Source organism: Tachysurus vachellii, chromosome 5, assembly GCF_030014155.1.
Source record: "Tachysurus vachellii isolate PV-2020 chromosome 5, HZAU_Pvac_v1, whole genome shotgun sequence".
NCBI lineage: Eukaryota > Metazoa > Chordata > Actinopteri > Siluriformes > Bagridae > Tachysurus > Tachysurus vachellii.
Genome location: NC_083464.1, coordinates 30,459,872 through 30,484,568, shown reverse-complemented (window position 1 = coordinate 30,484,568; position 24,697 = coordinate 30,459,872). Strand labels below are relative to the sequence as shown.

The 24,697-nt window shown below is 41.1% G+C and overlaps 1 protein-coding gene across 1 annotated transcript in view; it reads right to left on the bottom strand.

Annotated features, from left to right (window-relative positions):
- Window positions 1-624: 624 nt before the first annotated feature.
- Window positions 625-24,697, bottom strand: part of asic1c (acid-sensing (proton-gated) ion channel 1c) — a 63,644-nt gene continuing 39,571 nt past the window's right edge. The window contains exons 2-10 of the mRNA XM_060871070.1: window positions 15,976-16,126; window positions 13,975-14,102; window positions 11,444-11,594; window positions 11,238-11,294; window positions 10,947-11,100; window positions 9,774-9,865; window positions 9,595-9,674; window positions 6,807-6,878; window positions 625-754 (exon numbers count right to left, since the gene is read on the bottom strand). Of these exons, the coding sequence (XP_060727053.1) occupies window positions 650-754; window positions 6,807-6,878; window positions 9,595-9,674; window positions 9,774-9,865; window positions 10,947-11,100; window positions 11,238-11,294; window positions 11,444-11,594; window positions 13,975-14,102; window positions 15,976-16,126 (990 nt within the window). The 3' untranslated portion in view covers window positions 625-649. The remainder of the gene's footprint in view (window positions 755-6,806; window positions 6,879-9,594; window positions 9,675-9,773; window positions 9,866-10,946; window positions 11,101-11,237; window positions 11,295-11,443; window positions 11,595-13,974; window positions 14,103-15,975; window positions 16,127-24,697) is intronic.

Here is a 24,697-nt window from a genome sequence, read left to right as displayed (position 1 = left end):
GGTCTTAGGGACACGCGTCAAAACTACGAGAGCATCAGCCGACACTGTAGAAGCTTGGACCCAGAATCAGTATCATCGAAAGGTCGTTATGTTACGACTTGAGCTAATGGATGACTGAAGAATGCAAAGATATGCTAGCTAACTAAAAACAGTGAGCAAGCGTGTTTTGGACAATGGGTATATTCTAGATCGACTGCATTATATCAACACAAGCCTAGTGTTTAACAAAAAGAAACATTCCTGCGTGTTTGGGCTGATTTTGTGCAGTAGTGTGCCTTGATTAGTTCACTTTCAGTAGCAGCCTCGGTAGTAACCCAACGCGCGGTTGACGATCCGTCGACGTCTCGGACGTAGCCTTTAAATCACTATCGTTTTCACAACATGGAACAAACAGTTGGTGCTGTTGATACTGCGTTATGCTAATATAACCTGAGTATTGTTTTGGGATCATTTTGTCTACTTGTACTTTGTACGGTGATATCTGATTCTATTCAGGCATTGATTTATTCACTGACCAATTTGAACTAGTCGTCACATACCGTACTGTATCGTACCGTACTGTGTGTGGTGGATATGTACATGTATACAAGTCAGAATCACAGTATGCCGTTAGTCAGACCGCTAATTGTCCTCGAACCCGTCCGCGTCGTCAACAAGCGAACTCCTCGAAGTTGCCTAGAGACGGGTGACTAGGTAGCACGTTCGGCGCGAATCCGAGGCTGTCCGAGTGACTCCGGAGCGTGTCGCATGTGCTCTGGAAGAGAGAAGGTGGGGGAAACGGGGAAGGAGGGGAGAGATGTTCAGATGTGCCGGAGGATGCACAATGAATCGATGGCGGCGCCAGAAAAAGACAGAGGAGGGAGGAAAAAAAAAACCCAGGGGTAATGGAACGGAAAGAAACAAACAGAAAAAACATCGATAGATGGAGAATTGGAGCAGAAATATAAATGGAATTAAAATTGCATAACATATGAGACGGGGATTGATAAGTATGAACGACGGAAAGGGAACAGGGGGAGAAGACATTCTTACTTAATCCTGGATGTAGGATTTTCAGTGAAAACATAACTGCTCAAAAGATATAATCAAAGAACTTAACTTCCCAAACTTGAGGACTTATTCCTCTTGGTTTTTAAATTCATTGCGTGTAGACCTGTGATGACACCACAAAGGGATGCATCTAGTGATGTTATAAGACACAGGTTCCATCACAATGTCTCGCAGAAAGAAAATGAAGTGCATCAGCCAGTAAGAGCTTTGGCACTTGCGTAGTTTTAAGGGCATGATTTGTGAAGTGCGCAAGGGTAAAATGCCCGAGGCGACAATCGTTTTTTTCAATTTTTATTTTTAAATCTAGAAAGTTGTGCAAGAAGAGACATTCTGTTCGACACTTGTCGAATCGTGCCCTTTGAAGCCTTTCAGGCTCAAATTTTGATCCAAGGAACGACCCCTCCTCCCCAGTTCAACAGCTAAATCCACTCTTTGGGTGCAAATGTCACATTATTACAGTAGGTACACCTGCCCTCGGTAATGACTAGCACAGTAAATAGGCATACATAATGATACTTGTTTTAAACTCATACCATCATCTTCACATTAGTGTAATTGGTTTACTGAGATTGTTCACCAACCCAGTGTCTATTTGGTGCTGTCTTACAGTATGGTGGTCCTTTAGTGAAGGATGAAGTTAGAACAGACTGGCAGAAACAGTGCATACCAACACGTAGACCCGTACAAATGCAGCTATATGATAGACATAAAATGCCTTGCATAAGTATTCACTCCTCCATAAACCTTTCGTCATTTTAAGGTTACAACCTGAAAGTGAAAAAGACTTAACTGGGATTATGTGTCAGGTCTAAACATTATAGTCTATAATATCGAAGCGGAGGGATTATGGCAAGCTGTATGAAATCCTGGTTTGTAGTTTGGCAAAAATCATGTTGCAGATTCAGTGAACATTTGTAGAAAGCTGTAGACAAATACCGAACCATTTTTCCCCGCGGTGAAGCATGATGGTGGTAGCATCATGTCGAGACCTTTACGTTTGGTCGCAACCCAACCACTTTGGTTACCCTCGCTTTTTAGAAATGCTCTCTAATAGAATCTGGGACCTTCAAGGAACAGATCTGTGACACAGGTAGACTCCATTCAACTAGTTTAGGACTTTTACAAGGGGTGGCAATTAATTATGCTAACAAAAGTGTATGTTTGGTAAATAATTTACCAGTAACTATATTACTTTTAATCCTCCTTTTTAATACTATACTCTTCAGTTCAAGTTTATAGAAATACAGGAGTTTGATGAAAGGTTAGAAGTAGAGGTCTTCACGGGTCCACTTAGATTCGAAAACCCGTGGTCCGACCCGAGACCCGAGCGGGTTCTGGTCTAAAAGTTTCATGTGTGCCTCGAACACGGGTCGAGTCTAATAATAGCGGTATCGGGTCTCGGGTAATTTAAAATGAATGTGTTTTTACCGAACGGACCCGAGAAGACCCGAACTACTGTATCTCGCGTGTGTGCATCGACTCGAGTCCTTTTCCAACCTCTCGTCTGTTTGCCTAGACCGCTTGCGACATTGTGTTGCTGGCGGTAAGCTAATTTTCGTTGAAACAGACCAGTCAATCAATTTTGAATCCACGCTGTAGCGGATACTTTTCTGTCTGGCTGTTTTTTTCGGGTTTGTCTCGTGTCGGGTCTTTCTTAAAAGAATATATATATATGCATGTCGGGTTCGGGTAAAAAGTGATTTGGGTCACTTCGGTTCGGGTACACTTCTTTAGACCCGAGAAGACCTCTAGTTAGAGGGGGTGTATACTTATGCAACACTCTGTACTTGATAAAGGGCCAGTGAGATTAGCTACAACATAGGTGATTCTTATAAAGTGGAAACTGTAATATGCACAGTAACAGTCTGTAGCCATTCATTGCATTAGCAGAATACATTTGGACTAAACTGATGATTTTCCACCAAAGAAGGCTATAATCAGTTTCAAACGGGATCATTTTCATGCAGGCCTCTAATGACTAGCATAAATCAAGCAGAGACATTGGAAGATTAAACAAAAAAAAGAAGAAGATATTACTAGTTTTATTAGGAGTACATATTTGGTGCAGGCAAAAACATCCAGCACTTCTTTGGGACAGATAAACCTACTGACATCTGATGTGAGTGTATTGGGGAAAAATCAATTATGTAATTAAAGTATCATACAAACAGAATGTTCCGGTTTGAAGATATCACATGCAGAAATCTTGGATGTCAATAATTCCTCCTACTAATATATGCATATATCTATACATTTGCTCATTTGCCTATGTGTTGGATATGTTATTGTCCAAAATGACATATCACTCAGTCATGCATTCAAATCCCAGCAAGGGGTTGGATCCCTGAGCAAGAGCCGTGTTTCTACGGTTAAGTTGTATCCTATCAAGCAAAGCCTTAACCACCGAGTCACCACTTTCCCGTTTTACGACTAAATGCTCACATATTTGAAAAGGTGGCAATTTATGAATGTAGATGTTTTTGTAATAAACCGAATCGTAAAGATTCTCTTATGATACCTCGTGCTTTATAACAACAACAATGTTATATCTGTACTGAACCACCTGAAAATAGTTTTAGTTGTGTGAGTGAGTAGTATGGTGACCCATACTCAGAATTTGTTCTCATCCAAAGTGCACACACACAGCAGTGAACACACACACCGTGAACACACACCCTGAGCACACACCCTGAGCAGTGGGCAGCCATTTATGCTGCGGCGCCCGGGGAGCAGTTGTGGGGGGTTCGGTGCCTTGCTCAAGGGCACCTCAGTCGTGGTCGGCCCGAGACTCGAACCCACAACCTTAGGGTTAGGAGTCAGACTCTCTAACCATTAGGCCACGACTTCCCCCTGTGTGACCAGTTGTGTCCTTAGCTGGCTTGGCAAAAGGGGTCATTGGAATGCTTGATATTGATGCTGTTTGATGGTTTTATTTATTCCAAAAATCAGTGTCACACATCACTACATCACTTTGTGGATGTTGGTTGTTCAACAAAACTATTTATCTATCATTGTGACCTTGTTACCTAGTGTTGTATCCAAGATTAAATACCATAAGTACTATTTAAAGTGTATGCAAAGTATGCAAACAAAGAAACAATCAATCAAACACAAAAACTATTAGTTGCATATGTCAAAGAAATTCTGTTTCCCAAAATCTTCACTGCTAACATTTTTGGAATGAGCATATATTTCCAAATTTGTATATTAAAACGTCAGTATGCTAATTGCTTTTGCAAGCATCTGTAAGTCAAAGTTTTTGGGAAAGAGGACTGCTACAAAATAAACAGCACAAAATACCAGAAATTAGGCAAGACTAATCCATTCATAGCATGGCTTTGTTTTACCTGTACTTGTGCAATACATCATCTCCGTCTTGAAAGCTACAAGATTTGAAAGACCTTCCTTAGCATGCTTAGAAAAAGGCAGTTTCCTGCACTAATTTATTATTACAGGAAACATACACAAGGAGAACCTCTGAAAAGAAGGATATTTAAGGGGTTGAAAGAGTGAAATGCTGATGTGGTTATAATGGGTTATAGTTAGACAGGTTAAGAGGATGTACAGAATCTGCAGTATTATCAATGGCCAGCTACCTGGGGGTATGATTAGGCGTGACACCAGGGCTGGTGGGGTTCTCAGAGTAGTCCTGGAAGACACATGACGGGGAGAGAGATGAGGATGACCACACCAAGTATGGGTTCAGTTCAGTTTCAGGAAATTGGATCCAGTTTCGGTTCTCCGTCCAAGTCCTAAATTTGCTGTATTGAATCTGAACTGACCCCAACTGTATACAATTATACAATGCGGAGTAAGTAATGATCCATTCATCTGTTTTAAAAACAATGTTGACTTCTGTGAAGTTTAATGAAGAATAGCATTAACATTAAAAATGCATGAACAAGTTCTTAATGACCTGGCAGCCACTGGAGAGTAGAAAGGATGAGGAAAACAATGGTAACTTTTACTTAAGCATCTTGTTTAATACAGAATGGGTTAAAATGCAATAAAGAAATCAATGTTAGTAGAGATCATATTTTAAATAATCCAAAAATATGTTTGGTTAAGTGACATGTGGTGGATTAGCATAATGTGGATAATGAATCTTGGCATGAAACTCCAAAGTTAAATCTCACACCAGCGACCATATGTTCTACATTCATGTATTCCTGTCACGCTTTTTTGGTAAATAAAAACTTTGCAAGTTGTGGACCTTTAATGTTGGATCAAAAGTCTCCATCCACATCGGTGCCTTTTGAAACACTAAACACCAACAGTCCCGTGTGTTGGGTTTTATGTCTAGTTAATTGCACATTTTTATGAACAGCGGATATGTTAATCCCTCTCCACTGCTTCTCTCTTTCTACCCATCCCGAGACACCCAGACATTGTACCAGCTCCGATCGTCTTCCGTGCCTCCACTGAGACGAGGCCGACTCTGTGAGAATCCTGAGACATCTACAGATCTACCAGCTCCAGTTGGACTCTGTGATACTAAAGAGGAGATCTGAACTCCATGTGATCCCTACACCAATACAGGATTTGTTTGACTGTATATTTGTAATCACACCCTCTAGTGTCACCCATATGAGGATGGGTTCCCCTTTGAGTCTGGTTCCTCTCAAGGTTTCTTCCTTTACAAATTAAGGGAGTTTTTCCTTGCCACTGCTACCTGAGTCACCTCAGACTTGCTCATTGGGGATAAACACATATACATACATACACACTTTGAACTTTATATATATCTTGAATTTTTATTATATTAATTCTTTATACTTCTCCTTATGTTTACCTTCTGCTCTATGTTTATGTTCTGTAAAGAGACAATGTCCATTGTAAAAAGCGCTATACAAATAAACTTGAATTGAATTGAATTGAATTAATAGACAACTCTCACCCCTTATGAGGTCTTGATTTAGGACGATGATAAATTACGCAAGAACCTACCGAGACAAAATAAAAACAAACAACAACAACAACAAAAAAAAGTGTTGTTCTCCTGCTTAGTACAGTTGCTTTTTTGGATTCACTTGGAAGACTCTTCTGCCATTATTTCTATAAGCTACAACTGCACTTGCACCCTACTTTTCGTTTACAGACGTTTTACCTTTTCGTTTACAGACAGACCGGAATGCCTCTGATTTTCACACAGGATCTATTTTAATGATATTTATATCAATGATCCGGATGCGGTGATACTTTAACACAAACTTTTACAGCAGCTTTGACACAAACCAATTAATGTGTCACCGAAAGCCTTTTTCAATTCGGAGAATGTTTGGTAAAAAACCCGTGAAAAAGTATTTCGTTTAACTTGATAATCATTCATTGGACAAGATAAATAAGTTTGTAGAGAAATCAGTGAAAATGCACCCATTTGAAATGAGATATAAACGATAAAGGGAACACCCATAGACATCTCTGCTTAATTACCGAGATTTACATCGCAAAATGTAAAAAAAAAAAAAACCTCACCAACTTTTTTAATTAGTTTCTCATATTATTGCTTCCCCGTACTGCGTATGACTGCACAATTTCTTTTGACCACGTTTTAATGACAAAAATCTAGGTTTCCCACATATCAGAATTTGAGCCGAAGACAAAAACAAACAGCAGCGACATGCAGCAGTAAATACAGCTAAGCGTTCAGATGCATGTTTCTAACAACAAAACTAACCTTGCTTTTGTTTCGGTTATGTTATCTCAGCTCCACCTAAAGCATGCACATGCAGGTGGTATAGAACGAGCTCAGTTACCAGATTATCGCTTGCGCTCCGGCGTGGCCGTCCTTTACGTAGAAAGTAGCCCAATACTTTATCCTTAAATACCTGAGGAAACAAGGTAATGTTGCTGAGTTACAAAAACTTTATAAGAGAGTACAGAAAATTCCAAAGATAACCAAGCAAACTAAAAAAATCAGTCAATGAACATGTAACTGAATTTTTGGACTTCATCTTCACATGGTTTTAATGTTGGGATATATTTAGCATGAAATCAATACGTGCTTTACTAAAGAATGGTGCGATTTGAGGGATGGCAAGCTGCTGTCCTTCAGAACTAGCGGACTATTGCCATGCGCCCGTTTCATTTCCGAGCGTCAATAACAAAGTCGTCAAACCTAATGAAAGTGAATCCACATGGGTACCATTTTAAAGGTCCTGCTACATCGTGCTCATCCTCTGGCTATTCTCATCAACCCGAGATTACCTCCTGTTAGTCGTTAAACCATGGTTACGTCCCTAACACTGTTTTACATTCGTATATTCCCAATCATCTTAGCAGTTTTCTTTCAGAAATGATTTCACCGTCACCGTAAGGGTTTGTAACACATCCTTTTAGTGCACAAGAGATCACAACAGGTGATTTGATTCTTTATCTGGTATGGGGACAGGTCTTATCCACGGTACTGTGCTATTGACAAATAAGACACTGATACAGATCATTTCTGTAGGTGAGAATCACTCAGGCTCACTATAGATCACATGGAGTGTGATGAAAAAACATGACGTCTGTATAACCTGTTGAAAATACTCTGTATACTCCTTGTCACTGCCTTCAGATATTTCTGTAAGTTATTCTCCATCTTTCATGCACTGGATGAAATTTTACAGCAGATGATAATTCTCGATCTGCATTCAAGTACACCCAAGCAATCACATCCTTTCCCTAATGGGCTCTCCTGTCTTTAGACGGGGGATCTACATAAGGTGCTCCAAAGCACACAAACAGTTGGTCAGTGACCCACCAGATGCCCGCCATTTTCTGGGTACATTCTCATTTGCAACAGAATATGTAGAATGAGAATACACAATGACCAGAGTGACTCTAACCAGTGAACATACTTGTATGTTGAAATTACTCCAAAGGGTTAAAGTCATTTTCTTAATATGTGGTCTGCTGTACCATAGTGACCCCTGTTTCTGAGACAGAAAACCTGGTCTGATTGGTACTGGGCACCATTAATTTTAACTAGCTGCAAGCCTTGGCATGTTGAGCCAGAATGACCCAGACAATTAACAATATTGGTCATTTTTTAAATTTTGTCCAGTGTCCTCCCTTTCAGACTGAATAAGGCTGAAATCCAGTGTACTTCTGGAATGTCTAGTTAGTGGCAAGTGCATGGAATTTTTAAACGAGTTCCAGCAGTGGGCTCTGAACCAACCAAACCAGCCTTCTCATTTGCAGACCCTTGACACTAATTTACTATGACACCCAGAAGTGGTGCCCTACAGGAGATCTTTGCCCACTGTATAATTTACTGTGGCCATGTCCCATTGTGGCTTTAATCTACTCTTGCCTGCAGTGTATTATCATGTGATCACCTGAATGCTCTGAGGTAGGCGATCAGCACTCCCTACTATCTCAAGTTGTATGCTAGCAAGCGGCATTAAACTCCTGCCTGCTCCTACAATCCAGACTTTTGTATGGTCCTGTTCTGGTAGTGCCACAAGAGAGAGAACTTTGTTTCTTCTAGAGCTTTCCTCAGCTGTTCCTGCTACTCGAGGCTGAACGTTATACGGCGGGGTGGACACACGAGGTCACAGTCACAAGGTGATGACTCTGTTACTCGGCAAAGTAAAAAAAAAAGGGCGCAAGAGTAGTGGTTCACTAGTTCTAAAGTAAGTACAGGAAAACCTTGGGGTCTGAAGGTTAAGAAAGCAGAACCATGTAATGTAATTAAAGTGGTTTAATTTGTTTTTCATATTATTTCACTTAAAATTACGTATTGAAATTAAAATAAGCTGTAAAATAAGTAAGTGCACTGCATAAGCATCCAGCCAGTAGATTTTAGTATTTGGTTGCATCGAGTATAGCTTAGTGACTTGCTCATGGTTTAATACTTGCCATACATATAGTCTCAGTGGGATTTAGATCATGGCTTTGACTGGACACACGGGACCACTTAAATTGTGAAAGCAGTTCAAGGTAGCTTTAACCTTGCCTCAGAAGTCACTGCCTTATATAAAATTGATTTCCCCAAAGGCTTCATCATCAAGTTTTCCCCACCCCAAATCATGATCCTGAGGAGATGGTATTGGGTCACAGACTTTATCTTTGCCACTTTTTATTGGGCATTTGTTTTCTGCCTTTGCGAATTTTAGCCTCGTTCAATTTTTTTTGAAAGTCTTAGTCTGGCAGTTCAGATTGGAGGGATGGCTTTGGTCATGGCTTTTGGTTCTTTCGTAATTAAGAGCTAAAAAGTACAGACAGGGATTTTCAGACACTTTCATCTGTTTTTTTTTTATTGGAAACCACTCTTTAATGACATACTTTTAGTTCTGTATGGTTTTGCATATTCGTTTCTCTTTCTGTAACGCTTAACTGCTGAACCTTTTAGAGGCCTCCGAACTCCCTGCCTTTGTCGTGAAGGTATAATTAACATACAACTTAATTAAGGTTTGCCAGAATGAAAACGTCTGGATAAGTGCGCATTGGTCATATTCCATTTTGTTCTCGTTCTTTAACACTTCTTTCGAACATGTGCAAGCTGTTGTATTTCGGTGTAGATTAAAGATTAAAAAAAGAGACAGAAATGCTCTTTACCTCATACAAATAATCAAATATTTCCAGTATTGTCAGGACGCTAGCTCCTATAAACAGCCCCATCTGCCCACCAATGTCACCTGAAAGAGGAAGGTTACGCAGGAGGTAATAAATAAATAAATAATAATAATTAATGTGTTTCTTGCAGATTTTAATGAGTTGAATGTGTTATATCTCACCAAGTAGACCAGCCACTTCATATGCCTTCTTCTGCTCAATCTTTTCATAATTCAGGGCCTCAAAAAAGATATCCAGGACTAATATGTTTTCTCTGTAAGTGAATACACAAGAAATGAGCGAATCAATTTTACGAGCTTTAGTAGAAGTGCATTTCAAACTTTCTTATTACAGATTCACCGGCCACTTTAATAGGAACCCCAATCATCATCATCATCAGCCCAGTCACTCAAAAGAACTGTGTCCAATCCAAGTGTGGTGAGTCTGTGCCCACTGTAGCCTCAGATTCCAAGTTGAACCTGATGTAGTGTTCTTGTAGCTTCTTAAAGGTGCCCTGCCACACGTATTTCATTACTTTTGTGGTAATGTCTGAAGTTTACCATGGACTCTGTAACATTTTTTTGTGGAAAAAATGCCTTGGTTACCTTGTTTGAAGCCATTCTAGTTTGGTATAGAAAGCCTGCAGGAAGACTCGATTTGCGCCAGTTCTCATGAATATTCAAATGAGCTATGCTGCTTGGCTATGATTGGCTAACCGCTAGGATATGAGAGCATGACTATTCATTCACCCACACAATAAGTAGCCTAGGCTAGAGGAAATTTGTTTACAATCACCTTGAATTCAGCCATTCACGTTCAGCCATCCTTGCTATATAGGAAACTCTCTGAGCTACACAAATTCTGGGAGCGCGGTCTCAAGTGGGAGAGCTCATGAATAGTAATGAGCTCAATCATTACTACGTCACACTGAGCAGCTTTTCCAACTGACCTGATTTCTCCCCTAATTTGGCTAGTGGCTAGAACTGACCGGGGAGGTAGCAGTTCGTTTTCACATTCACGACAACACAAACACATATGGACCTAACACATATCAAACAATCCAAGTAAAAATGGTTTTGTGTGGAAGGGCACCTTTAAGAATGATTTTTAAGCGATTTTTATTAAGAGCGATTTTTAAGCATTTCTGCTGTAGCCGCACTGGTTGACTGTATAATTGCATGAATGAAGAGGGGGTAAAAGCTGTTCCTAATAAAAGTGGTTGGTCAGTTTATATCGAATGTATTTCTTTAAAAAGGGACCTTTTTTCAATTTACAGTATAAAGATATGCAGCAACTGAAATAAACTGTTCCAAGTCCTTCTTGGACGTTCTATGTGAAACTGGCTTATCTCATACCCAATGTACTGCTCGGATTTGTTGAACTTCTTGGCCAGGTATTTGGCAGACGCTTTGCTGGGTATTTTCACCATGGAAAGCTCCTTGCCATAGCGAGTCATGTTGCAAGGTGTCTGGCAAACGCAGTACTTGTTGTCTTTTTCAACAAGAAAATCTGTGAATTGTGACAACACCGAATGGTGCAGATCAGTTTAAATAAATTCATTTAGAATACATAAAGGGTAGAATGCTTGAGACGGTCTTTAGTTGTTCAGGTTCAAATATTACTATGTGGCCTATTACTCGTCTTACCCAAGGCAGGATCTGCACAGTCCTTATACTGTTCTGGGGTGCATACAGTTGAGGTGCCTGTAAAAAGTTTCAAATCACAGGCAATAAAAGCAACAAAAACAAGCAGGAGATGAAATTGATCCTCATTTGATGAGTCTAAATATAAATCCAGATTCCCAGTCAATATTACACAAGATTTTATACTGCAGTAAAGTGTGTGCCTGTACCTGGCATGTGTACCATCCTGCAGTTACAGTTCTCCAGCAGATACCGGGTTTCGCAGTCGATACGACACGCTGTTATGCTGTAGGTGGAGAAGTAGTCTGATTCCATGGCAGATGATTTGCAGTCGCCCCAAGGCGGTGGAAGATACTGAAGCTGTGAAACACCACACAGTTTTAGTCATTAAGGGTGTCAACGTGCTGTTCGATAACAAATCAGTCATGAGGAAAAGAAAAAAATATACATTTGATAAAAGGAGACATCACAGAGTTTTCACTAGATGAAGGACAACAAAAAGAGCAGCGGAGGCAAATGTAGCTGTTTGGTGACCTACTAATTAACGCTGAACACAAAACAGGTGCACACATTAGGAGAACAAACCAATGACAAAATGATGTGGAGAGTAACAAGCATTAACAATATTTGGACAAATAAAGGCAGTGTTTGGGCAGTGGTGGCTCAACTGGTTAAGGCTCTGGGTTGTTGATTGGAGGATTGGGGTTCAAGGCCCAGCACAGCCAAGCTGCCAATGCTGGGCCCTTGAGCAAGGCCCTCAACCCTCCCTGCTCCAGGGGCGCTGTATCATACCTGCCCCTGCACTCTGACCCCAACCTCCTCAGTTGGGGTATGTGAAGAAAAGAATTTCACTGTGCTGTAATGTATATGTGGCAATAATAAAGGCTTCTAGGCTTCTAAATCTGCTTGGCTGACTGAGCAAGACAAGGACTTAAATCTTCCTTCCCATCCAAGGAAATTATGGATGGCTCTGTACTCGAAATCCTGAAACGTTGCATCTGCTGATAATCGGATGCACATTCTTAGACAGATGCACCGTTTGGAAGTCTTTCACGCCTCATTAGATGTGACCAAACTCGATGATGGTGCTTTTCATTAAAGCGCTAAGGATCTACATATGGACCTTTCAAAGGAATCTCAAACACACATTTACTACAGTTTAGGAGTCACAAAAGAAATTGCCAGTTATACTGGACTTTCCTGCGAAGTCCGTCTTAATATATGAAGTCTCGGCAGGTGTCCGGCTTCAAGTGCGATGATATCGCCGCAATACCGGATCGTTAATTTATTCATAGAAACGATGCTTATGATATTATGTCAGACGCAAATTAAAAGACAAACCGGCTGCGTCTTTTATTGTAACGGCTCGTTTAATTAGGTTGAAGGATTTCATTGAATTTTTTTTTCCCTGCCATTATAACGGGTTACGTTATGAAGACCAAGTGACACAAGCCAACTTTCTGAGACACTCATTTACAGAGATAAATAAACATGCAAAAACATCGCTGCGGTCAAATAAACACCGCCTGACACAAGACATACCTGTAGGACAGGAACTAAACAGATCAGGTGAAAACATACAGTATATAATGTAAAATATACCTGTAAAAGATATAAATTACACCAGATCCCTGAATGTAAAATTAATTTCACCTGCATTTCTAAAATATGAAGAAAAAAAATTTAATAGTTTTTGTTTCCGGTGCGAAAACGAAGCAGGTATTGATGACAATTGATGACTGATGGTTAATCAGAGTATTGATTTCATATTAGCTGACACAAAGTGCCACACAGTGATGACCACGGAAATAAGAAACCAGTGGGCCGCAACATCCAAAGGGTTCATTTCCTCGACGGTGCGTAATGAAAATGCAGCTGGTGTCACAGAGAAGGTCTACATTTTTGCACAGCATTGTAGCATAAAGGCCGTAGTTTATCACATGGTAACGTCGGTGTCTCTTTGAACGGTCTCTCGATTAAAACGTATGTATCGAAACACGATGCTTTTTTAAAACTGAGTTCTAATCTTAGTGGATTTAGAAGTATCATTTTTTCCCCCAAGGGTTTAGAAGACCAGGTCCCAGAGTGGATGATTTCATTCCGCAGAATAAAAATTTTAGTCTGGACAGTTTCCGCAGTCTTTGAAGCCATAAAAAATACGTTATGATGCACACAGAGTTAGAGAATTCAATATTCCTGACTGGAGCTTCTACTGATCAAGTGGTTTTCCCCACTTGAGCTGACATCATGGATCATATTAGTGAAATTGATTCCAGCTAAATTCCCAAATTCCCTGAACTGTAGGTGTCCGAGGTGGGAGTAAGTCACACATGTGCAAGTCACAAGTAAGTCTCAAGTCATGAATGTCAAGTCAAAATCAAGCCGAGTCTTTTTTAATATTTGTCAAGCAAGTCTCAATTCTCAAATTTGCGACTTAAGTCTGACTCGAGTCAAGTCGAGTCCCCCATCTCGGAGTCATTTAACTCAAGTCTGAGTCAGGTCTCAAGTCATGAATGTCAAGTCAAAGTCAAGTCGAGTCTTTTTTTAATATTTGTCAAGCAAGTCTCAAATTTGCGACTTAAGTCAGACTCGAGTCAAGTCATATATGACTCGAGTCCCCCATGTCTGGTAGGTGTTTGTTTTTTGTTTTCTCCAGGATTAAGTTAATGAGTTTATGAGCACAGACAGACAGACAGAGTAAAAATGAGGGGTTGTGTGGAATAGGCATAGCATTAGGTACCAGTTGCTGCTGACAAGACACAAACGTTTGAAATCCAGGGGCCACACCAAATCCCAGCTGGTCTATGAAGGGCGGCTCATTCTGGCTGTGGATCTGGACTTTGATTCCTGCTTCGTACGACGTTTCATCTGTGTAAGGAACAACGTTAGTGGGCAGAATGTTAAAGAAAACACAACAATTTAATATACACTGATCTTCACTGCACCTGTTGGCGGTTTTAATGTTACAAAAGAACTGATACCCCTTTTCCACCAAAAAGAACCGGGCGCTGGTTCAGAGCTAGTGCTGGCACTGGTTCAAAGTTGGTTCGACTGGCGAACCTAATAAGAACCGGTTTGCCTTTCCATCGGTTAGAGAGCCGTCACAGAGCCGAGTCTGACATCACTGTATACGTGTCACTTTACACAGCAACGTTAGCGCAGCAGCAGCAACCACAAACACATCAACAACAGTTTTACTGTTAATGCTCATGGCTTTGTGAACCTACATTAACATCCAAACGCGGCGAATCCAACGTGTACGTGCAGCTCCATGTAATCTGTATAAACGGAGGTTCTAATCGAGAAAGTACATAACGTTATTTTATCATTAACACAGAAAATAGTTAGTCTTAGCATGTAGCTACTTACTATCGTGTGTGCTGATAATGTATCATATTGTGGTAAAGTAAAAGTGTATTAAACATTAGTATACTTAAGGTATATTATCAAATGCACTAACAGTAGCCCCGCCCACAGCCCCTGACACAAGCGGTTGTTAAGTCTAGACCAGCAACGTTTTGGTGCTACTTAAGAACCACTTTTCCTGGTTCAGAGCCGGTGCTTTGGCTGTCGAAACAGAAAGAACTGGTTATAAATTAGTCTCCGAACTGGCACTCAAACTGCCTCTGTGGAAAAGGGGCACCAGAGGAACCTTTTACAGTGGCAGTTCTCAAAGCTGAAGTGTTGAAAGCAGGAAAAGTGAGTTGTGATGGCTAGACGACAAGGTCACAGCATTCGGTTAGTAACTCCCAAAAGTGATCCAAGGAAGAAAATATTCGGGCAGATGATTTTAATGTTCTGGCTGATCGGAGTGTGTTGACTATAGGAGTGAAGTCCGATCTGTTATTTTCACATTATACCTAGTTTCTTCTGTGAGATGGATAAATCTATGGTCTGGGCTAGAAAGAAATCAGCCTCAGCCTTGCTTTGGCCTCTGGGAATGTCTATATACAGATAAGCTAAGATAAGATAAGGACGATAAGAGGATTTCAGAGTCTCTGTGCTATAGGTCAAAACGTCATGAATCAGTCGGCTGGCATTGTTTTCCCTATAAAGTTTCTATAGAACATAACTCTTTTTTCCCCTGGGTGCACCATTAGACCAAAGCAAAACAAATACTGAAAAATGCTGAGAATAAACGCTCCTTCGTGCATGATTAATGCGCAGTAATCATTATGCTCTCAAGCACATTCATCAAAAAGCTCTACAACGGACATTAGCTGCAAATTTGGAAGGGGGTTTAGACGCTGGCATCTTGTTCGTCTAATTACTTAACTTGTTACCTCCAAACCTTCTGTTTAATGCCAATGAAATGCTATATTACTGCCTGGGTGAAAGGAGACATCCAGGGCCTTTTATTATTGTGGTTATTTTTTAAATACTTAGCACGATCATACTGAAGGAGTGAAAAGGCAAAGAGTAGCAATGGGTTTGAACTGGACCTGTGATTATAAGAATACGGCTTTTAAACCAATTGCCCTTTATTCCGCCAGGTTGTTTCTCAATTCTGATTGGTCAGAATTCACCCTGTTCCTATAAGAGCACAAAGTGTTGTGTATGATGAAGCCTCTCTGGAAGGTTGTGGAATAATTAACATCATTTAATGCAAACCAGTCCCTGGACACAGGAGACTCCATCCAAAATTAGTCTCACCGGAAAAAACATCATCAAGAACTCTTACACACCTCTAAACACTTTCACCTGTCAGCTTTTTTTTTATACTTAAGAGACGGATATTTACCTGTGTCTCCCCACACTGGCAGGTATTCGTCTTGCTGAATATCCAGCATTATCTCGAGCCCGTTTCCTGTTCCGCCTTTTAACGTCGTCAGCAATGGGTTCCCATCCAGGCCCGAGTTGAAGGTGTAACACTTGCCATATCTCGTGTAAATCTGGGGAAGCATACAGTGGAACGTGTTAATTAAACACAAAACCTGTGTACCATGACGAGGATAATAATAAGGTGAAATTGTCAGATCCAGGACGACGGGCCAGAATAAATATTAAATTAAAGGTGGGGTCTCCGTTGTTTGAGAAATGCTTCAGAAAACTGCGTTGGGACGCCAAACTAAACAAAAATCAAAACAAACGTGTAGCCAATGAGCAGAAAGGGGCGGGTCTTGTCAATATGGGCGGAGAGAGTGTTCAGTGCGCATGTGTGACATTAGCAGAAAGCGGTTTTAACATTGACATGGAGGATAAAAACAAAGAAAGAAAGAGAAGAAAGGCTTACGATAAGGTAAGAAGTAGGACGTGTTAATATAGGATCAGCTTTCCAGCGCTGGAGAGAACTGAAGGAGCAGGAAGTTGGTCACATATTCACAGATTGGAGTTTCCTGAGTCAATAACTCCTGAGCTAAACGCTGTTACTACACAAACAACACCTCTTTTCTATCGTAGTAATGTAGAGACGCAGCTACAACCGTGTTTTGTGTAGTAACAGTGTTTAGCTCAGGAGTTATTGACTCGGGAAACTCCAATCTGTGAATATGTGACCAACTTTACTTAAGACGCCGAGGCGCTTTTTTCCTTCTCGATAGGTGAGTAACGTTGGTTTTGCTTTGTTACACAGAACTAATATATGCCTTTGTCCTTTACATGATTATGCTTGTGTGTCATTTTTGCTTGTTTGTTTATCTGCAATCGTATTGTTCTTCCCTTCAGCTATGATAAAGACACATTTCTTTCCATTAGTTGCCTGGGTTACGTATGTATGTGTGGGCGGAGCTGTCAATACAGGGGTGGGACCCATTTGGGTTAGGGGCGTGTTTGTTTTGGTGATTTCAAATGTCAACATTGGCTTTCAAACATCGGAGACCCCACCTTTAATGACAGAAATTAAAATTTAGAGGACTATAGTACAAATATTGAAAAATTTTATCAGAACTAGAAGCTAGAATGTGCCTATTTTTAGCCACTGTTTTTTTTTTTTTTGTTTAAAAGCAGTGAAAATGATTACAATTCCATTGAAAATTTGAACCGAACCCAGCAGGCTGAGACATCTGCGGTGAGCGTCACGACTTCCTGAGTCTCAAATGAACACACACCGGCTTTACCTTGCATTTAACAAGAGCTATCTAGGCTTTAACAACCATTTTGGAGCAGATTGGAGATTCACTCAACATCCCCCCCCCCCCACCCCAACAACCTGCCCCCGCCCCACCCCCGGTTTGGTCCAGTGCATCACAATTAAAACACCACTGATAAAAGATGAAGTGATGTATTCAGCAGGTTGTCGTTATTATTCTTAAATAAACCTGCAATTTTTTTAAATAAATAGACAGCAGACGTCTTGTAAGTATAAATATAACAAAGTGCTAGTAGGGATTTGAACACTATGACAGACTTCAAATAAAATAATAATTAAAAAAAAAATGGTGTCCTAGAGGTATGCTTGAGATTTTAATCTCATTTGAGCTAGAAGAACGGAGAGATGTTTAATTATTCATGTCTTTTCCACCCAAGGATATTTCTCAGTACAGGCTGCTGCTAGGAGAAAGAAAAAAGAAAGAAAAAGAAAAAGCAATAACTCTTTCTTATTTAGAAAAGAAAAAAAAATGTAATTGCAAGATCTCAAGTGATGGAACAGTGTGATAACCAGAGCACACACATCTCACATCTGATATCCAGCTATTCCAAAGACAATAAAGGGCATCGAGTGCACACGGCTCCTGGAGTCGAACTATTTGTGTTATAGGGTTTAGTGGAAATTTCTAGAAATTGTTCTAGTGCTAGAAAACAGCACTAAATCCCAAATCACGCTGCTTTTAACTAGGATTTTTTCCAACAACAACCAAAAAAATAAAACAATTTAAAAAACATATAATTATTTTTAATTCTCTGACGCACCAGCAAGAAAGGCTACAATGATTATAAAAACAATACAATTCCAAAACCTCTCAAATCTGATTGGTCAGTTGGTGTCGATTATTATTATTATTTTTTTTATTATTACATTTTCAAAAAAAGGTTAAACTGTATTCGGATTGGTCAGAATCCTCAGGTTGATCATAGCGTTACTACATTATTCTTACTTGCGACATGGTAATGTATATAACATGCAGTCGCTAAAGAATTCCAGTAGACATTCAGCTAATGTTTATGACAAACTGGCTGCGTCTTCCTGTCTAGGCTTCCTGTCTAACCCTTACCCTAACCCTAACCCTAACCCTAGGTCAGAGGATATGATGTAAGTTTTCTGACACTTTGTAGTTTCCTGCCAACAAAAAAAGCTGTTTTCATGATTTCTAGGGAACAGAGAAATAACTGTTACGTTACCACAAGAGGATGTACTGTATGTGATGATATACATACTGGAGTAAAGTTCTTATGCGTGCAGCTTTCTCCTTTGAACCTGCACTCCAAAAGCATGTCCTCTAACTGGTGGCTCAGTCTACCAATCATCTCAGTGGTGTTGAGGCGGAAGCGGGGTGGCGGGACGTAGTCGGAAAAGTCCAGCAACCGCATCAGCCTCTCTCTGTGGCGGCTGTGCTTCAGCATGGCTACGCTCTGCCTGTTCAGAGAATGGTTGGCGTGCATAATGTCCATCCAGTACCCGCTGTGATACAGGTCTGCTTTGGTGAGACTAGACACGCGAAAGACGTTCTGGTTGCACAGCGTGACGGCAGGAAAAGTCATGTTGGTCGCCCACACCATGTAAATCTTCGTGACGGCAGGGAAAGACAGAAGGTAGAACAAGCGATTCCAGGACCAGACGAACAAAAGTGCCAAGCAGACGCAGATGGCTAAGAGCCAGAAGAAACGCTGAGGTTTGGATTTTTCTGGAGCAAAAACGTACCTCAGCCCGTGGACCTTGGTCCTGAACACAAATGCCAATGTAATCTTCATGATGCTGGATTTTCTTGGAAAATACCCCTGCTGGGATTTGGACCTTTGATTTACAGGCTCTTGGGTCGCTGTGAGCGTCACCATCATTCGACAGGTTCGTAAGTTCTCCACGGAGTCAGGCTTCGAGAAGGATTTCTAACTCAAATTCAAGCCATCACTCACCCAAGCAACCAAGCATCCGGCGTGAGCAAAGTCGACTGCACCTCGTTAAGCTTTAATTAAGACACGCTCTCTAACAACTGAAAAGAAAATCAGTACATATGTTACCAAGCGTATAAATTCCTACAACCCTCCTAAAACTGATCCGTAACAATCCATTAGATGTTGTGTTTCTAGCAGCCCGGAGGTTCCAGTTACCATCTGTGCTTCAGATATCCAACATTTCTTGCTTCAAATCAGACATTCCTCACTTTGCTTTCCTCTCCACCTGCTTGCTCTCAGAGAAAGTCAGTGTGTGGCTGCAGATTCCCGTGGCTTTTCTTTTGTGAGATGGAGCCCAACCCCTCGCTCCCTCCCAGATTTTTCTATTCGATGGACTTGCAGCTGGGGAACCGAGCCTCATTTTTCAGCTCCCTTTTTGTGCCACCAAGTTCATAAATTGCCTTAATATGGTTTAATCCATCACAGGACACTGAAAGTGAAAGGAATTCCAACCGGTATATAACGACTTAATGGGAAAGTCCATTAGATATAGAAATATTTGTGGTATCTTTAGTGATTGTGGTGCTAATTTGTGAAGTGGTGCTGGGTTTTCGGTGGGGTTTTGTGCCATGCAGATGTCACATGGGGGCAGAATTCGAGAAGACGTTAGTGCAAAAGCAAGACAGGTAAAGCTTCGGAAGCTTCAGAGAGCTGGACAGAGTAAAACACTAAAGCACTGCTGCATCACTCTATTTTCTACTAAATCACTCCATCACTCCACCACCGTCAGCAGGAAGTCGTACGGCATTGTGAGTCATGCAGGAAACCTTTAAATGAGGGGGTGGGGGGTGGGGGATTCGTTGTGGGGCTGGGGGGGTGTACATTATTTATTTAGTTCATTCTGCATTTATTTACGTCTTAGATTTCCACTTCATTTTTAAAACATCAGCATGTGCTGTGGCTTTCATTCCTTTTTATCCTTTCCTCTTTTACAACTTTCACTCTCTCACTCTTACTCATCTTCTACCGCTTATCCGAACTACCTCGGGTCACGGGGAGCCTGTGCCTATCTCAGGCGTCATCGGGCATCAAGGCAGGATACACCCTGTACGGAGTGCCAACCCATCGCAGAGCACACACACACACACATTCTCATTCACTCACACAATCACACACTACGGACAATTTTCCAGAGATGCCAATCAACCTACCATGCATGTCTTTGGACCGGGGGAGGAAACTGGAGTACCCGGAGGAAACCCCCGAGGCACGGGGAGAACATGCAAACTCCACACACACAAGGTGGAGGCGGGAATCGAACCCCCAACCCTGGAGGTGTGAGGCGAACGTGCTAACCACTAAGCCACCGTGCCCCCCTACTACTTTCATTATTATTAAATATTACAATAATTTTTATTAATATTACGGAATTATATCAATAATAAAAAAAAGATTTCTGGAGTATAAGGAAAAATCTTAATACTTAACATTTTTATGTTGAATTAAATATTCATCTAAACGTTTATATTATTGACTAAATTTTAATCAAACAAAACGTGTTTTTAGGAAAAGATTCACGACGTATCGCTGGGTCTGCTTTTTTTTTTTTTTTATTCCTTGTGAACTCTATCTATATAATTAAATAATAAAACTGTTTATGACGTCGTTCCGAAAGCAAGTTACCAATAAAACAAGAACAGTAAAATGGCTGTTAATTCCAGAAAACATGGTCGGAAGCGTGCCGCCTCTGTGCTGCTGATTTGTTCCGCTTCAACCGATTCCTATTATAAGGTGAATTTACAGTAACTGAATGATGTCCCACGTGATGGAGATGAATTAATATCGAGTGAGAAATAATTTCAGGGTCTAGTCTTTGTCGAAGCTGCACTACCGCGTGGCTGAAATTACATCCTTAATTCAGTCAGCTCTGTTACCACGGGGTAAATGTGCTAGACTTCTTCGCCTCATAAAAAATTGATCTGCACCAACAGCTTAGTGCTGAAAAACTATTTCTGTTGTCGATCCTGCTCAGAAAACTGGTTTACATGTAATTGATTGTTCTAGCAAGCCATATACACTCACCGGCCACTTTATTAGGTACACCTTACTAGTACTGGTGTGGTCTTCTGCTGCTGTAGCCCATCCGCCTCAAGGTTCGACGGGTTGTGTGTTCAGAGATGCTCTTCTGCATACCTCGGTTGTAACGAGTGGTTATTTGAGTTACTGTTGCCTTTCTATCAGCTCGAACCAGTCTGGCCATTCTCCTCTGACCTCTGGCATCAACAAGGCATTTGCGCCCACAGAACTGCCGCTCACTGGATATTTTCTCTTTTTCGGACCATTCTCTGTAAACCCTAGAGATGGTTGTGCGTGAAAATCCCAGTAGATCAGCAGTTTCTGAAATACTCAGACCAGCCCGTCTGGCACCAACAACCATGCCACGTTCAAAGTCACTTAAATCACCTTTCTTCCCCATTCTGACGCTCGGTTTGAACTGCAGCAGATCGTCTTGACCATGTCTACATGCCTAAAGGCATTGAGTTGCTGCCATGTGATTGGCTGATTTAGACATTTGTGTTAACGAGCAGTTGGACAGGTGTACCTAATAAAGTGGCCGGTGAGTGTGTACTGTACAACACAATATACTTCCAAAAATGCACAATATGTGGTGGTGACAACAAAATGGTAAAATTTACTTTCCCATCAGCCCACACACACACACACACACACCCACACACACACCCACACACACAATCCCTCCACCAATAAATCAAATCTGCTGTAGTCATACATTAAAAAAAAAACTGTGGTTTGAAGCTATTGATTAATGTTCTACAAAAGCATGGCGTTATTTACCAAAAACGAGAAACCTACAATGATTGATATGGACAAGCTTTATGTGAAGTACTTAACATTCATGGAGGGAGTCACCAGTGTAAGGATTTTGCTTTCTAACAGCAAAAAAGCTGCTTTTTTTTTTTTTAAAGAGAATAAAAGGAGAGAAAAAAAGGATTGACAATTTGTCGCCATTATAAGTGAACAGGAAATGAAAGCAAAAAGCTCATCAGCAAAAAAAAAAAAAAAAACACCTGACCAATCAGAATGGAGTGCTGTGCATAGTGCAAGTTAAACTCTCTTTTTTTTTTCTTCTCTCCACTCCAAGCAATGTCGGCATGGCGACAGGCAGGAAGGATCTGTGCCAGGGTTTAGGGAGAGGAATGACGAATCCAAAATCTGATGGTTCTCAGCTGACCCTCTGGGACCTGCAAGACGCCGCGGATTGAAACAGAATCTTCAACCAGCCTGTTAACGGGCGCAGAAAGTTCCAGAAACGAATCTTTAGCCGCAGTCAATTTCGTTCACATCCGCTCATGTGCCACTTATCAACATGTTGATTTGTCTTTTATAACCGGAGATAAAAATCGGAAAGAAATAAAGACAACCCTAAACATTGCTGCCGTTTGAATCGAAGCAAATTTGTGGCATATATATTGCCTTCGTGGAGGGAAGTCGTGGCCTAATGGTTAGAGAGTCTGACTCCTAACCCTAAGGTTGTGGGTTCGAGTCTCGGGCCGGCAATACCACGACTGAGGTGCCCTTGAGCAAGGCACCGACCCCCCCACAACTGCTCCCCGGGCGCTGCAGCATAAATGGCTGCCAACTGCTCCGGGTGTGTGTTCACGGTGTGTGTGTTCACCGCTGTGTGTGTGTGTGTGCACTTTGGATGGGTTAAATGCAGAGAACTAATTCTGAGTATGGGTCACCGTACTTAGCCGTATGTCACGTCACTTCGTACATGGCAAAAGTACGAAAATAAACCAATTATAGTTTTTCTGCAAGTCTGTTTCTAACGTTGGGTTTCTGTATGTAGAGTGTTGTGACTCAGCTGTTGTTCAGCTGCTGATGAGCTGCAGAGTGAAATACTGTAAGAAACACTTTTTAACTCTTATAAAATCATCAACCACTACTTTGGAGTCTGAAATAAAAATATAACAGCAGACCCAAACATGCATAAACTCTCTTTTTTTTGTCCTTTTGGTATAAAGAAGTTAAAGCAAAATATCTAATTTCCATGTTCTTCATCTTGTAGAATCCATGCCAGCGTGAGAGTAAACCGAATTATCCTTACAGTACAGTACAGTACAGTACACTATACAGTACACAGTACAGTACACAGTACAGTCTTTCATGGTACTCAACTTAACATATTTTTAAATAAGCATTAATGAATTATTGTAATTATTGTATCGCTGAGCCAAGTCGAGACAACGCTGGGTTTCTGTATGTAGTGTGTTTATTCACTCACTCATTTTCTACCACTTATCCGAACTACCTCGGGTCACTGGGAGCCTGTGCCTATCTCAGGCGTCATCGGGCATCAAGACAGGATACACCCTGGATGGAGTGCCAACCCATCACAGGGCACACACACACACTCTCATTCACTCACGCACTCACACACTACGGACAATTTTCCAGAGATGCCAATCAACCTACCATGCATGTCTTTGGACCGGGGGAGGAAACCGGAGTACCCAGAGGAAACCCCCGAGGCACGGGGAGAACATGCAAACTCCACACACACAAGGCGGAGACGGGAATCGAACCCCCAACCCTGGAGGTGTGAGGTGAACGTGCTAACCACTAAGCCACCGTGCCCCCCATAGTGTGTTTAGCTGTTGCAAAATAATAAATACTTATAAAGAACTGTGACATTTTAAATCCCTGAAAAATGAACCACTACTGTGGAATAACGGCACAGAGATAAAAAACCTGGATCTTGATGAAGACCTAGATGAAGTTAGATGGCTAACGCTGTGCATGGATAAAGGACTCTATTAACGAGCACAACACCTATGAGGCAGATCAATAAGATCTAAAGATATACGGTGGTACTTTTCCACACCATGACACGGACGTGACCTTTATAGCAGGTCTGAGTAGCCGAACGCCTAATTGTGGGTAAAGGTTTGGCGTTACGGAACGTCTCAGACCTATAAGTGCAGATGATTTGAAAAAAACCGGTGAAGTCTCACTGTGAAAGCGTTTACTGCCACTAAGAGACATTTCAAAACTCTTAAGTCATAAAGCCCAAAGGTCCCCAGCCTTGAATCCAATTAACTACCGCTTGGATCAATCATGAAGCCGCATATAAATGATGTTATTACTGCGACTTGGCCGAAGGCACAGAGCGAGAGCCTGACCATTAGCCTTATCCACCAAGCTAATTAAGCAACTGCTTGAATACAGACCTGTTCACAAGACTTAGCGAACAGCTGGTAATGCTGACTACCAATCTGTCTGTAATTGATTCTTATCTTTGCAGGATCAGAGTGAAAAATAGTGCTCGGGTAATAATTAGTAATTTACAAAAAAAAAAATCCCCACATATAATTAACAGCTTTTGTACGAATTTGCCAAAACCTGTTTTAAGATTGCGCTAGCGACGGAGTGTCACTGAATGTTTACTGATT